The sequence below is a fragment of the Argiope bruennichi genome, chromosome 1 (genome assembly GCF_947563725.1).
Source record: "Argiope bruennichi chromosome 1, qqArgBrue1.1, whole genome shotgun sequence".
NCBI lineage: Eukaryota > Metazoa > Arthropoda > Arachnida > Araneae > Araneidae > Argiope > Argiope bruennichi.
In genome coordinates this window covers 55,951,648-55,967,226 of record NC_079151.1, presented here as the reverse complement: position 1 = coordinate 55,967,226, position 15,579 = coordinate 55,951,648, and the positions used below count along the sequence as shown (strand labels likewise).

The following is a 15,579-nucleotide window of genomic DNA, read 5'->3' as shown; positions in this document are numbered from 1 at the left end:
AAATTGGATGAAGAATATCTGGTTATCTAGACTTTCGTTTAAATCCTTTGAATCAAGGTGACTTTCATAAAATTAATTGTTTCCGAATATTAAAATAGTTATAAGAAAAAATAGCTGAGGAATCTTTCGCTATTCCAACAATATAGTACCCAAACCCACTGCGAAAATCAAACTTTTACTTTTTGAACCTCTGATCTAAAAAATGGCAGAATAAATGACAGCTCCAAATTTTCATTTGACAGCTTCATATTTGGTCTGAGGCATTTTTAAATAATTAAAACATTTCCAAATAGGACTGCAAAATGAAACCTTTACCTTTTGAAACACTATCTTTGCTAGATATTTTAAGAATTTTTTTTACTAAGAATTTCCTTAGTAATGGGAGTCTGAATTGTTCACTATTCCAACACTATACCCCCTATCTTACTACTAGTAACAGCATTCAGTTTAAGAAACACTGAACCCTTTTGGCTATAGAATATATTATTGTTTCGAATCTTATGATAGCTATTTTTTAGATTTTTTCGAATAATTGAAATGACTCCAAATATGCATTTAAAATGAAATTCTCACCTGTGAGAACATTGTCCAATCCGGATACTTTAAGAATTTTTGTGAAATTCTTTAGCATGGGCGTCTTAGCTATGGTGAGAGGTAAGTCGCCCACAGGTGGAGCCATAGGTTCATTGATTACTGCGATTGTCACATTAGATTGCGGTGAAAGGGGACGGATGGCTGTCACTCGACAACCAGACACTGTAAGACTACCAGGCTGAAACAAAGAACGGCATTTTTAAGAAACTTTGCAATATCTTTGAAGGTAACTATTTAAGTTTCGAGATAAAGACATGATTTCCCATGACAATATTTCGATGAATATACATTTTTACTAATAAAAATAACAGACATAAAATACAAGATTAAACTCTAAACTAACGTTACAACAAACATGCTATTTTAATAATAATAAGGATGATGAATCCATGATATATCCTGAGGATCACATGGATCGTGTGTACGCAAGTCTGCTTTAAAATTACGGTTCACTAGCGTGAGTGCTGTGGGACTCAGATCAGGGCATTTTAATTACTGCCGATATTGGGGACAACGTTTATAAACTTTTTCAAATAGCTTGGTAAATCCTGTTCTGGGGACTGAACCAGTGGGTCACCTTAGTGCAATGCGTATTGTTTTGCCCTTTGACCTAAGACCTTAAAATATACTTGGGTAAATCGAGTCAGAATGGTGTCTGATTTAAGACTTTGGGTTCAAAATCTGGAAGTCACAGATTTTAGTTATATTTTAATGAATGTGTCGTTTCTGTGAGCTTGGCACATTTTAAATATAGGGGAATCAACCTCTCTCCCGCTGATGTGGTGTAGAAATTTGGAAGTTCGGTTATCCCCTCAACGTGTTACAGTGCTTCAACATTATGAAGTTCATCCTCAAATTAGGTGGTTCGAAAATAATGTTGTAAAATTTTAATTAAACCTCTAATGCATAATTTAGTGCTCATGATTCACTCATTAAAGTATTCTTAAGTTTAAAATTGTCTAACACACTTAAGCCATTTTATTTTAATAGTCTTACTCCTATTTCGTTTATTTTTTCTTCCTTGCTCTTAACAATACAAAAAAAAGAGATCAAATATTTAATAAAATAAGTGAATAAGCGAATATTTAATAAAATAAGAGATTTAATAAAATAAGCGACAATAGATTTCGTTGCATCAACGAAATCTATTGCTGGTAAACTTTGAATTTGGCTAGAAATTATGCGACTTTGACAGCAGAAATGAGAGATCTGGAATATTCAAGAATCTGGGTAGAAACTCTATTAGGACTTCAGATCTGAAGTTTGTTTGAGAAAATTCTATGGCCTGTCACGGGATCTATAGAAAGTTGAGTCATTTCAGTAGCGAGTAGCCAAACGTAGCGAGAATAATTGAGCGAAGTCTGGATGATGATCATCAACGATTACTGTCTGAGTGCATTCTATTTTTGCGGTTGTGTAAAAATGATTTGCTGATCATGTGCAGCTGTTTATTTCAAACTATGCTTCGGAAGGAAGTATTCTACTACTGCGTATTCGTTCATGTTGAATAAAGCATTGCTATTCTGCTGTACTTTTCAATATATATCTACCGAAATAAATTTTTCCACAACAACAGACACAAAAACAAGACACAACGGGTTGATATAGAAATGCATAAATTCAATGTACAAAAAAAATTTACCATTCTTCCCTTTGCATATATGTTGCATCTTATTCTTTTCGAGGGCAGTAATGTGGGCATGAACGAATTGTCATAGACTGAGTTCCAACTGAGCACCTGTGGACTGATGTGGAAGCGGATGAACTTCCTCAGTCTTTGAGGATCTCCGACAGTGATTGAACGAAGCGTTGGGGACATGTTGTTCAGACCGTGATTCGTTGGTAAAAACAAGGTGCATCCACTGCTTTGTAAAGCTGAAAGAAATTCGACAAAGTTTGTGAATAAATGTGAACAAAACAAATTATGCTGTATTCCTTGTTCTTGTTTAACTAGAAGATGAGCCCTCCTAGAAGGACTATTATCCTTTAATCGAGATTTGATTGTCACAGATCAACTAACGAAGTATCATAAAAAATCTGATACACATGGGCAGAGTGCTTATGAAATAAAAAAAAAATAGTCTTTGCAGTACACTTTAGATGTAATTGCGTATTAACATTAAAACATTTTTTCCTTCAGTTGGATCTTCTCTACCCATAATGTTCACGAATCTTAAAAAAATCAGACATGAAACAGACTTCGAACAAAACAAGGTGAACTTCATAAAACAATAAATTCTGTGAAAATATAAACACCGAGAAGTAAAATATGTATGAATAAATGAACATTAAAATTAATAAATTAATACAAATGAAAAATTAATTGATCTGGAGTGGTACATTTCGATTCCGAAAACACTGGAATCCTCGTTTCCGCGGAAATACAATGACAAACACAAAATAAAAATAAATGCTGGAAAAAATATAAAGAGTCTTCAGCTTATTAACTTTTGTTGCAACCCAGCATAAAAAAAAAATATAAATAAAATGCGAAGTTTGTGATCTCATGATTGCTTAATGTTCAGGAACACTCAAATAAAAATAAGCATTTAAATAGGATAGAAATAAATGGTGATCTATTAACAGAAAAAAATCAGTGCAAAACACAAGGTAAAAAAAACACTGAATCGAAGAAAATGAAAAAACTGTACTCACATTCATAAACATTTTCTACTATTCTCACATTCAAAACTGTGCTCACTTTCATTATTCTCACACGTAAAAAAAAGAACGAAAGAAAAAGTTGTTAGTTAACTACATAACAAAGGAGCGTTATCGTCTTTTATAGATAATTCTTATATAAAAAGATTGATTAGGTTCTATATATCTATATATTTAAAAATAATTAGGAATATAAAAAAAATCAGTTCCCTATCCCCAATCGTTGCAGCGATTTCGCCGAGTTTTACTTCATTTAAAAACTCATGACTCCTAAATATGTCATAGCCACCTATCGTTTTTGAGTGAAATCTCAAAAATACTTCTTCACAGTGCATTCTCTTTGTAGAAAAACCACAAAGGAATATCTCAGTTTAAAACCACTGCAAAATTTCGATTTTTTTTATTTTATTTTAAAACTTACAGAATTTAAATACGCTCCACCACACCGCCACCCTTCCACTCTCAAATTTCGAGAGACTTTGCAAAATAAAACCTTAACACGACGTCAACTTCAATAACCGGAACGACTTCATCACTTTGTGTGTATAGATAACGAATACCTTATGTTTTATGTGAAAGTATAATTCTAAAAAATACTTTCTATTGATAGAAATCTGAAAATTGGGTAACCGTCTACCGAATTTCAACCATCTAGCTCACAACGTTTTTGAGTTATCTTTGTCACAGACAGACAGACGAGCATTTTTTAAATGTTTTTTTTTTTTCGGATGTCTAAAATGTGGGGATTCTTCAAAATCTGGAATTCGAATTTTTTGATGAATACCATATTTTCTTTGTACTACGCATACGAAACCCCCCCCCCCCATTATTTTGGTTTAGTGTAAATGATTTAAATATCATTTAATATGACTGCTATATTCGTACAAGTAACGTAAAAGGTTTCAGTCTAAAGCGCAAAAAAGGTGATGTTTTATCTTAATTTTCCATCTGCCAGACGCTTTGTAAGCATGAATCTTCTTACCTGTTCTAACCATATTCAAAATATATCAGAAAATATTTCGATAATTTCGAAACAGTGTATGTATGCGAAAGTAACGGTCATACATATACACAGATGTAAGGATCATACATAAATCTTTGACAGTAATGAGTCTAAATTTTTTTACCAAATCTGATTCAAATAAAATAGACCGAGAATTATCAGAGATATAAATATGACTACGCAAACTTCTAATAGATGACGTTAGTAGTACTGGCTACTTGCATGTAAATTCGAAAAGGAATGCTTGTAAAGTTTAACAACCTTTAAAAATTGCAGCTTTTTGTGAAATTAATATTTAAAAAATAGATTTTAACTTAACATGCCGCGTTTGAAACCAAGTGAACAGTATTTTTGAGAATTTATGCTACATTATTTCATTGTAAATGAAAAAAATAAATAATAATACTGCAGCAGAAACATTTCGGTTGTGGTATAGCGTTTATGGTACAAATGCCCCATCGAATACAATTTGCAAAAAGTGGTGATTTGAAAATGATAATTTCAATGTGCATGACAAAGACCATGACAAATAATCCACAAAATCCAAAATGCAGACTTGGAAACATTACTTGATGAAATCGTCAGTGATGAACGATACCAATAATAGCTGATCAATTGGAATGAAGCTTTGAGAGAAAAATGTCCAGAATATGGTGAGACATAAAAGAGGTGCTTTCCAAATACAATTTGATCAAATGTTGCCAAATTTGTAAAATAAAACTTAGAATTACTCCTTTAGCTTTCTATTTGCTTACTCCATGTAAAATTTACTTTCTGGAGAAAGGTAAAATTCCCATGTAGATATCAAAAATGGCTTGATAACTGGATAGCTTTTAAACAACTAAACTTTTTTCTTCCCAGAAAAAATATTTAAAAAATTTATAACAATCAAGAATCTTCTTTTAACAAAGAAGAGTCAGAGTAGTCTTTATACACATAATAAATATTCCTAAGGAATAATAAACTCTAATTTTAGATTTCATATTACAGAAAAATACTTGTTGTCATCAAGTACATTCTTTTTATTTGGGAGGAGGGGGGGGGGTCAGCAAACGGAAGAAAAAATTTCTCTTTCTTCTTTCAAAAAAAAAAAGGGATTCGTTTATTGTAACGATGATTCATGTCTCATGGAAACGTTTGCCAATCAGGAAAAAAAGTGAAAAAAGATTTTTTGTGTAAAAAGAGAAAATTTTATTAAAGGGATTCGTAAAGCTTTTCATAATTACAGAAAATATTATAGAGCAAAGACAGCAGAGTAAAGTATGTATTTATGAGAAGAAAAAATAAAGATGTCATTTTAATTTATTCCCTTCTTAATACAAAAACATTTTAAGGGAAAAGCCTTACGTAAGAGAAAGAAAAATGGATCCCATTTTCTGAATTAGAAGTGAAAATAATAAAAATCAGTATCAAAACAAAAAATAATAATTTTCAAGAAATGTTTTTTGTGGACTAGGAGAAATTTATTCTTAAGCGTTTAATGAAAATGGAATCCAAAATAACAATTCATATGTTCTATAACCTTAGAACAAAATAAATATTTGTTTAATATCTAAACTAAACTCCGTTTAATTAAATTGTTCGAATTTAAGTATGTAGGTGAGAATATATAACCAAAAAAGTATTTTTTTTAAAAATATATTCTAGATTCACACTCCACTTTTCGAAATTATCTAAACCTGTGCTTATAAAACAATTCTGAAGAATAATTTAATAATATTTAATAAAAATTGTAGAGATTTTGTAATTTTAATATTAATAAAACAAAAAAAATGGAGCAAGGATACTGTTTTTATTATATTTTACTCAGACTTATTTACGTACCTTTTGTTTGCAAAATATTCTCTAGGCCAGCTTTCTTCATCCAATCTATAAACAAGGTAGCATTAAATTCATTAGCTATACGCCTTAAGTCATTATCATCCTGGGGGCCCATGACAGGAGGTTCAGTCACAGCTGCAATTATTAAAAAATTATATGTTTAAACAATCAAGAATCACTATTAACTAACTTATAGAGAATTTTATTAATTTTCATACAACAGGGACATATACAACACCTTCATACAACATATTCCTTCATTCGGAGCGTTAGAAAATGTCGAAATCAACATTTTTCTAGAGAGCGTGTTAAAAATAATTAAATAAAAAGTGGGAATTGGATTGTACAAAACGTAATATAATAATTTTCTTTTTTTCTTGTTTTGATTCATTGTTTTGTATAAAACTCATCCTTAAAATTAATTACAATATTTGAAGATCGGCTTTCTATGATGTTGTTGCTGTTATTCTAAATAACTCTCAAGTCTGTTGAAATCACCATTAGTTCGTTATCTCAAATTTGAGTTCAGAAAGCTATTTATATACGAGCTAAATTACGTATCTATATATTTTTCACAATTTTTTGAATGCCTAAAGATTTTTTTGAATCTTTTTTCCATTTATGTTGATCTAACAAAAATAAGATTTTTATGTTCTGGACACGGAAACATTTTTAGAATTTGTAAAAACAATTAAACATTTAATTACTATTAAATAATCAATGTCAGATTATAATATAAATAAATTGCAATAAAATTGTGAATTGAATCAGTTTGCGATCATTTGCCAGTGGAACGTTATTGTGTGAAAAAGTCAATAGAATAGATATATAAAAAAATATGGACAATAAATTAAGAATAACATTTCTAAGCTAGTGGTATTTCGAACATGTGTATATGAATATGTATAATTGATTTCAGTTTCTCATAGTACTAATTCTTAGTAATTTTATATAAATATACGGATAGAAATCGTCCTCGAAGTCCTTTCAAAATTAAATTAAAAGGTATTATTGTTTTGAGATTTGCTTTCATCAACCAAGCTCATATTTTGTACTATTAGACTTTAAGTCTGAATATATATATAGAATATATATTCCCCCGATATATATATATAGAATATATATATCGGGGAAAAAAAACACGAAATTTTTTACTTTTAGAAATTTCCTTTAGCCGTATGCCTTCATTTAAGTGCAAATACTTTTTTAAATATGAAACTTGGTATTTTATTTGAAGAAAACTCCTGGTTGTACTTTCATACTATCAAACAAAAAATAGTTTGTACAGGTTATGTTCTATAATTGGATGGTGACCGCTTGATCAGAATTTTAGCTTCAAATAATTTCATTCTTTGTTGCTAGATTTAATTAAAATTTTAAAAGTAAAATGCCTCTTTCTTTACTTTTAAAAGAACGGAATTAATTTATATGAAATTACTGAATTTAACCCTTTATTCGCCTACTATGTCTGACGGGAAATTTTCTGCCTTTACGGACAATGAAATCGATGATTCCGCTATGTTTCCAATCTCTTATTAAATCAATAAAGCAAGAAATGACAAAGAAATGATAAAGACAAAATAAATGACATTAATAATACCAATTTCAAAACTTTTATTTATGGATTAAAATTGCAACTCTTCTTAAAAATCGTTTAAATTTTAATTATAATTTTAAAATTTATTTTTTGAAACTTTAATAACAGTGGTACTTTACTTTAAATTATCCTGGAAAAATTGCATCTATATAATTTGTATAACATATGAAATGAGCCCAATATAAAGTGTTTCATAAAAACGTAGCAAATTTCGCCTTTTTATTTTGCATGGAGTGATTAATTACAACAAAAATACCTACCGGCACGTGGGAAGAAGAGCAAAGTATCGATGCGGTGAATTACTCCATTTCCAGCTACAATTTCTTCGCCAATAACAGGTTTTTCGTTAACAAACAGCTCACCTGAACAACAAATTTAAAAATTAAATATTTATAAACATTCGATACATTTCATATAAGCAGGGGGCGATATATATCAATATTAATCCTTTATGTCTTAAACTGAAGTATTTTTCATTTGATTTAATATATCAAATAATACAAAGAAATAAAACATTTCCACAAGATCATAAAATTCATTTTCATCGCATTTATTATTTGAAATGTTAAAATTAAAAATATTAAACTAGTAATTTAATTTCTTTATTCCTTTCCCTTTCATGCGAAACATCTTTAGAATAAAATGACATCCGTTCAAAACATTGTCAATCAAAAATTTCAAAGTAAGAAACATTCTGGCAATGAGTACTTACCTGATGGTGATCGATGGATTAAAATAGTATTCCCTCTGATTGTTGTCAAACGGAGTCCAGGAGTCAGCCGACTTCGGTAATAAGCTCCAGGAACAACATGCGACCAAAATAAATCTAAAAACAGCAATGAAAAATATTTAACAGTGCGAATAATTCATTACAATATCAAGATATATAAAAATACATTTATTGTATACATATGGAAGAATGCTTTTAAAGAAAAGCTTAATTCGATTGGAAAGACCGACTTTTCCCTCGATTTGAACTCAGTTAAATGCATAGAGAACACACTCAGGAGACAGCTCCAATACATCGTCCATCACAAGCCCATTTCAGAGCCTCAGAGAATACTAATCCAAGAGTAGGACAATCTACCTCAAAATCGGCTGAATAATTTAAGATTCAGAATGCTCAGTAATTTGTAGAATATATGACGAATGTGTAGTTCTCCAAGAATGTTTGTTTTCTACACGTGTTTCAAGGAGAATTTTTCTTATTTTATTGGGCAGTACAGTGTAATACTTAATTATTTGCTATGCATATTTTTTTGTGGTATATAAACTTTATGAATGCAAAATTTTTGTTAACATTTTTTGGACTCAATTTTACGAATTATCTTATACTTTATATACAGACCTCCGGGGGGGGCACCTCGAAATGAGGATGAGATGCTTCCGGTATGGTGGTTGGATCTCGCCACACTGGAGGGCACACTAACAGGTAGGGGATCTGACTCCTCCCATCGATGACGGGACGTACTTCCTTCGGGGAGGGTTGTACCGTGGCCGGTGACGGCCCTTAGGACTCAACCACAGTTCCCGCCAATTGCTGTTGCGGCGGTCCGGTCATTCAGTTTTATGGTTTAAATCCGTGTGCCTTAGGGCGGGTCGGAGAGTTAGATGGTTGACTATACTTTATATACAACCGAGAGTGTAATTTGCAATAAATATTCTAAATATCATAAACAAAAAATCATTTTGTACACAATTTATATGAATAATATCTACCATAATAGTAAATATAAGTTTTATTTACCGTAAAACTAACTAAATAATAGAATTCAGGAGTTAATAACAAATTATAACAATTATCGAAGAAAGTATGAGAATAAGACCTGAAATAATTTTTGACCAATAATAGATAAACTATCTTGATTCTATATAAAACCCCTTCACATTTCCATAAATAAAGATTAGCCGAACCAGACCAAAGTATCATAAAACTATTTAATGAATGTAGGAAAAAAATAACTGGCTATATTAATATAATTATTATAGAAGCAATCCTTTCTTTGTATGTATGATGTGGCGGATTTGAACACTTTGAGGCTCTAGACAATGCATCTATGAGACCCCAACCCTCTTTTATAAACTGACCAATTTTTCTCCACATATCAATACATTTTAAGCTTATTTAACATATTAATGATTTATTTTAGCAATTTTGTGAAAATGTGTAAATTTTCAGTTATTTATCATAATTCATAACTGTTCAGCATTTAAATTCGTACACAATATTATTTAAAAAATAGCTCGATGTTTATATAAACTTTAAAAATTGAATAAGCAAAATATAACGGATTGGAATTTGAACAATTATGCTCACAAAATAAAAGGATTATCATTTTCTCGGCAACTCATTTCTCTAACTCAATTTTAAAATTCATAGATATCATTTACAATTTTTTTCCGGCTAAGCCAGTTGATTAATTGATTAATGACATTTTTTTGAATTGATCTATCTGCGACCATCCACAGAAAATGGGGATTTCTTACTAAGTAACTGCCTAGTCAAAAATCTGCCACTTTGTGTATTCAGTTTCTTCAAAATGGCATAATTTTTTCAAAGATGATCTAAATGGGAGAAGACGGACATATTATTGAAAAACTATTAATATTTTTTTCATTTTATTAATGGTAAAAAAAGATAGATTTTTAGTTTCTCTAGACTTAGTGTAAATGATATAATCGTCTCCAAATTTAATGGTATCTTAAAATAGGAATTAAGAGAAGAACAAATGTTTGACGGATGGTATGGCTAAAAAAAGGAAGAGAAATTTATGACTTTATTTTTAATTCAGAAACAAAAATTAGAAAATACCATCCAATGTTAATTCATAATATGAGGACATGGGAGATTTCCCACATACTCCCAAAGATTTGGAAGAATGCGGGACAATAAATGCATCTGTGGAGAAATTGAAACTGTTTATCATTATTTAAACGAATGAAAACGGAATTAAGAAACAATCTGAAAGCTGAAAATGATGATTTATGTATAATACTGATAGCGCGAAAAAATCTTAAAACTCTGAAAGACATAAAATTAAAAACTGAGTGGTTTTTTTTTTTTTTACAAACTATTTGAAAGTTTTAGTGTTTTCCTTTCTTTTGTTGTGGAACGAGAATTTGGTGAAATATTAAAAATCTTGAGGAGATTTTCTTTCCCCTCCTTTATTAGGATGATAGATGCACGGAAAGATAAGGAGGAAGGTCAGAGATTGACCACTTAGTGGCTGGGGGACAACCGCTCCGAAGAAGATATCAGTTCGGCGAATTGGCCGGTTTTATGGATGGTTGTGATAAAGACAGCTGGCGACCACAACAAATCCTGTCGATACTGCTTCATTCACAGGGATAGGGGGGTTGGCTGTACACAAGAAGTTAATGTAAATAATGTAAATAAAGCAATAGTGCTCACCTGATATAAAATTTTTGTCTGTGAGCTGAGAGGGCGAAAGTACTGACAGAGCTTTATCTGTTGGAGCAAATATTGTATACACAGAACCATCTGGAAAAAAAATCAGTATCATCTAATGAAACCACCTAACCAAAAAATGTACGGAATAATTGCAAACATACTTTCTTTTCTTATTTTTTTTTTTTTAGTTGTTTTAATTTTTACCTTACTAGAGAGAATTCTTCTAAAATTGTTCATACAAAAAATATATATTTAAAAATATTTATGTATGCAAAATACTGATAGGATAACATGGATAAATATGAATAGTGAAACCTCCAGACGTAATTTATTCCAACACTGACCTTTTATCTTTTCTACGGAAAAAGGAACAAAGAAATTACCTCCTGATAATTTTCTATAAATATTAAATAATTTTTCACAATAGAAGGTCACAACGCTTGTTTATTTTTCAACGTAACTTTCATTATCGCGATGAAGGAAAGAAAAACATCGCTTCAGGAAATTTATTGTTTTTCTTTTAATTCTGGCTATTATTTAATGCATTATTTCTGAGGTTTTGTAAAATTATTATCACAAAAAACTGTTTTTCAACCGTAGCAATTGTTTATTTCACGAATTTGTGACTTTAAGAAAAAATATCTATAGAATTAATGAATATAAGAAATAAATGCATGAAATGAAACAAAGTACACTTTTAATGCGTATATTTGATATATTTCAGAAGTTAAATCTATTTTGGGAATATACATGTTTGGGTGCAATCCATTATAGAAATTCATTTTGTAATTTCGATAATTTATAATTAACAGAGGCAAACATAACAATTTAATTTACTATGTATACCACTCAATAGATTACATACTTTAAAAATGCTTCAATAAATTGCAAGAATTAAACATTAATTAACCTTTATAAAAACGCACTTACCAATTTAAAAAGTTAAATTTCGAAATAGAGTGTTAGTATCGGATATAAACTGTTAATGTTTTCTTAATTTTTCCTTCTAAAATATCTCAAACATTTATAATTTAAAATCTTATTTAATATAAATATTTTTGAAATAGAAGTTATACTCGAAGATATGATTCAATCTTTAAAAAATTCAAAATTACGAAATTTACAGAAATATAAATAAAATAAACTAATTCTTTCTGCATAACATTGTAAGTTAAAGGAAAAGCTTTGGTGTTTACGACGTGCTATCAAGATTACTTCTATGGAATGGTCGGAGTTTCTTCATCATAAATATTATTGAACACAAAAATAATAAAACTTTCTGTAAGAAAGTTTGCCTTTGGAACAGAAAGAAATTTGGCATAAAAATATTAAGATTTTAAGATTTTTTTTCAGTTTTTTAAAAATTTAAGATACACAAAATACATCAGCGTCACTGCATAAGTAATAAAAAAAAGAAAATTCGAAACATCTCTGCAAACATTTTATGAATTCTTCAATTTATTCAGAAGTCAATGAACATCTCTAAAAAAATATACTAAAAAAGTTCATTACCTGTAGCAAGAGAATCTTGAACCTGGATGCGATTTTTAACAAAATCTGTAAGCTTCGGGAATGGGCTAAGGGCGTCTACTACAGTACGAGAAGGTGGTGGAAAAGTGACTTTGTCCGTGACTAACACCAGCCCATCAGCGGCTTGACGAACAGATAGGACCCGAGCACCACCAACAGTCAGAGACTGAAAAAAATGTGGTGAATGTAAAAAAAAATCCAAGATTAAAGCTTTCATTAACGTTATTCACGTTAACGTTAAAATTCAGAAATATAAAATGAATTTATCAATTAAAAGATTAACACACTAAAAATATAATATCATTGAGGGATTCTATCCTAATAAGTTAACTGATATATAAATGTGACTGAAAATTATCTTACAGAAGATCTACTTCCTCTAATAAAATCTGCTAAACATCTGCTATGCAAAAAATGGCATAAAATTCATTCGTCCATTGTTTGTAGTAACTATACTGCTTCTTTAACCCTTTCTAGGGCCATAGGAAGTACTCTTTCCACCAAATTTATCAATCTTTGTATGAAATTATGTAGGTTGGCATAAGTTCTGACAAATTTTTTAGTAAGTCAGAAACTTAGATGCTTCAGTTCTTTATTTTACACAAAATGATGTGTGTCTTGATTTGTTACTTAATTATTAATTAATCAAATTAAATTTATCTAATAAGCTAAATGAATCAATTTTCTTATTCTAATTTCAAGCCTAAAAATATTTTAACAAAATATGACTAGAAAAAAATGGCCCTTTAAAGTGTTAAATTATTTTGATCTTTAAATTATACTTTTGGTATTTATCTTTAATTATTATTTCTTTTCATTTTCATAATATACCTAAATATTTTGAAAAATTTATCAAAAGTGAATTAAACAAAAGATTATCACTAAGTTTTGATTTAATAGTTATCAAAAGTATAGTAGCAGATTTAATAGTAGTTAACAAAAGATTATAACAAAGTTTTTATTATGAAAAAGCTCTCTTTGCAATTATTGTCCTAAAATTTTATTCACCTTAATTGTTCTACATCTTTGAAAAAACTTAACTTGGGCGGTTAAGTCATTGATCAGTTTAGAGGTTACAAGTTGGTTGCTTACATTTCCACCATTGAACGAACTAACAATGATAGTTCCTCCTAGAGATCTGATAGGTCGATCTTTATCTTCCCCACTACTGGATAAGTTCAATCTTCCTTCCACCATCTGGCACAACAGCATGCGACGTAACAGTTTAGAGTTCCTACGAAGCTGATCCAGCCCTGTTGGTCCCAGAGCAGCGTAAGCAGCATCCGTCGGCACTAACATCGTGTACCCAGTGTCAGAACCTACATGCGAAATCAGACTTTTAAACTATATTTTGTCAATATTTTTTTCGGTATTATTCCTCTATAAGTAATAACAAGAGTTCAAAAATAAAATCAAAATGGAACACAAACCATTATTCTTCAGAGTGCTTAGTAGTAAGGATCTTCTTAAGAGAGAATTGGCTGTAGAAAATGTCATCTGACTTCCATCAGGTAATTGCAATGGAGTAGCCAAAGTTTTCGTAAGTGTTCGAGGAACAGGTGGTGGGGGCTCCACGTATACAGGAACAGGAATATATTCCTTAACGAAGGGTGGAGGAGCTATTGAAAAATAAAAGTGAGTGACTCTGAAATGGTTCCAAACTTTACGGTGTGTAACTACCTTCGGGATGAATTTTTTGGAAACGCTTTGAAAAACAAAAATACACTAGTTAAATATCAAATGTTTTTCAAAAAAGTGAAAAAATGGCTTTTTTTTTTTGCTAAAAAGAGGTATAAAATAAACACTCTTTTATTTTTATTAAATTATTTGCATAAAATTTTGCAGATAACTTAAAAATTTATTACCTAGTTTCTGGACTAAAAAATAATATGTATAGTGACATGAAATTTCATTTTTTTTTACGTTGGTAAACATTAAAAATTTATAAAATATTTCTAAATGAATGGATTGTTTATTCTCTAGTTTAGGAACTGTAGAACATATTGAAAAATTATTATATCAAATTTGAACAAAAAGTATGCAATTCATTTTCATTTATGCGGTTTTTAGCAAGAAAATTTTATCAAAGTTTAGAATTCCAGAAATTAGCATTTAAAACTTATAATAACCTTAAAATGTATATACACGCAAATATAAAAAATCAATGTAACTTCCTGAAAAATGAACTTAGAAGCTAGATTCAAACAATTTTACAAAGAAAACTGAGCAGACATTAAAAATATTAAAGAAAAATAATTTCATATTTGTGCAAACAATCGACTTTTTAACGTAGTCACCTACCTGATGTCGATGACAGTATCGAAAAAGAAAAAAAAATAATGAAATTTCTAAGAAAAACAAATGAATTGTGACAATTTTTAAAGTTCCTTAAAGATGAAAATTAATTTTCAGAATAGAACCGAAAACTTAGTGCAGTAGTACATAGTAGAAATATTTATTATAAAGAGAATTATTTATTTTTCTTAGCTTAAATACATTTTGAATTTGCTAATTTTTATTTTTGTTTGTGAATGTAATTCGTTTGCTAATTTTCGAAATACTATTGTCGGAAAACTCCATTTCAGAAGTAAAGGTCTAAAGTTTTCACTAAAATAGATCGCAAACGTGCTTTTCATATAACTTGTAGTTTACTTACCAAAGAATCCTAAGCCAGTGCCTGCCTAAAAACATCTAATTTTTTTTTAATTTTTTTAAATTTCATAAAACAAAGCTTGAAAAGCATAACAGGAAAAGAACGCTTATGTTTTAAATAGGTATTAAATTTGACAATTATTTATAATTGCTTCAGAAAGCACACAAAATATTTCAAATCTTTCATTTTCAGTGGAAAAAATATTGAATATTTGGTTTAATTCTTATGGTTTGGTGAAATGTGTCTGAGACTTATCGAATTTGAATGTGCATTCTCTATTTCTAATGTATATAACTTCTTCATCTGTA

At 29.7% G+C, this 15,579-nt stretch overlaps 1 protein-coding gene across 1 annotated transcript in view; it reads right to left on the bottom strand.

Moving 5' to 3' along the window:
* LOC129965319 (periostin-like) overlaps positions 1-15,579 on the bottom strand; it is a 46,726-nt gene that overhangs the window by 5,552 nt on the left and 25,595 nt on the right. The window contains exons 9-17 of the mRNA XM_056079172.1: positions 14,049-14,237; positions 13,711-13,937; positions 12,601-12,784; positions 11,089-11,178; positions 8,389-8,502; positions 7,937-8,038; positions 6,083-6,214; positions 2,237-2,469; positions 574-772 (exon numbers count right to left, since the gene is read on the bottom strand). Of these exons, the coding sequence (XP_055935147.1) occupies positions 574-772; positions 2,237-2,469; positions 6,083-6,214; positions 7,937-8,038; positions 8,389-8,502; positions 11,089-11,178; positions 12,601-12,784; positions 13,711-13,937; positions 14,049-14,237 (1,470 nt within the window). The remainder of the gene's footprint in view (positions 1-573; positions 773-2,236; positions 2,470-6,082; positions 6,215-7,936; positions 8,039-8,388; positions 8,503-11,088; positions 11,179-12,600; positions 12,785-13,710; positions 13,938-14,048; positions 14,238-15,579) is intronic.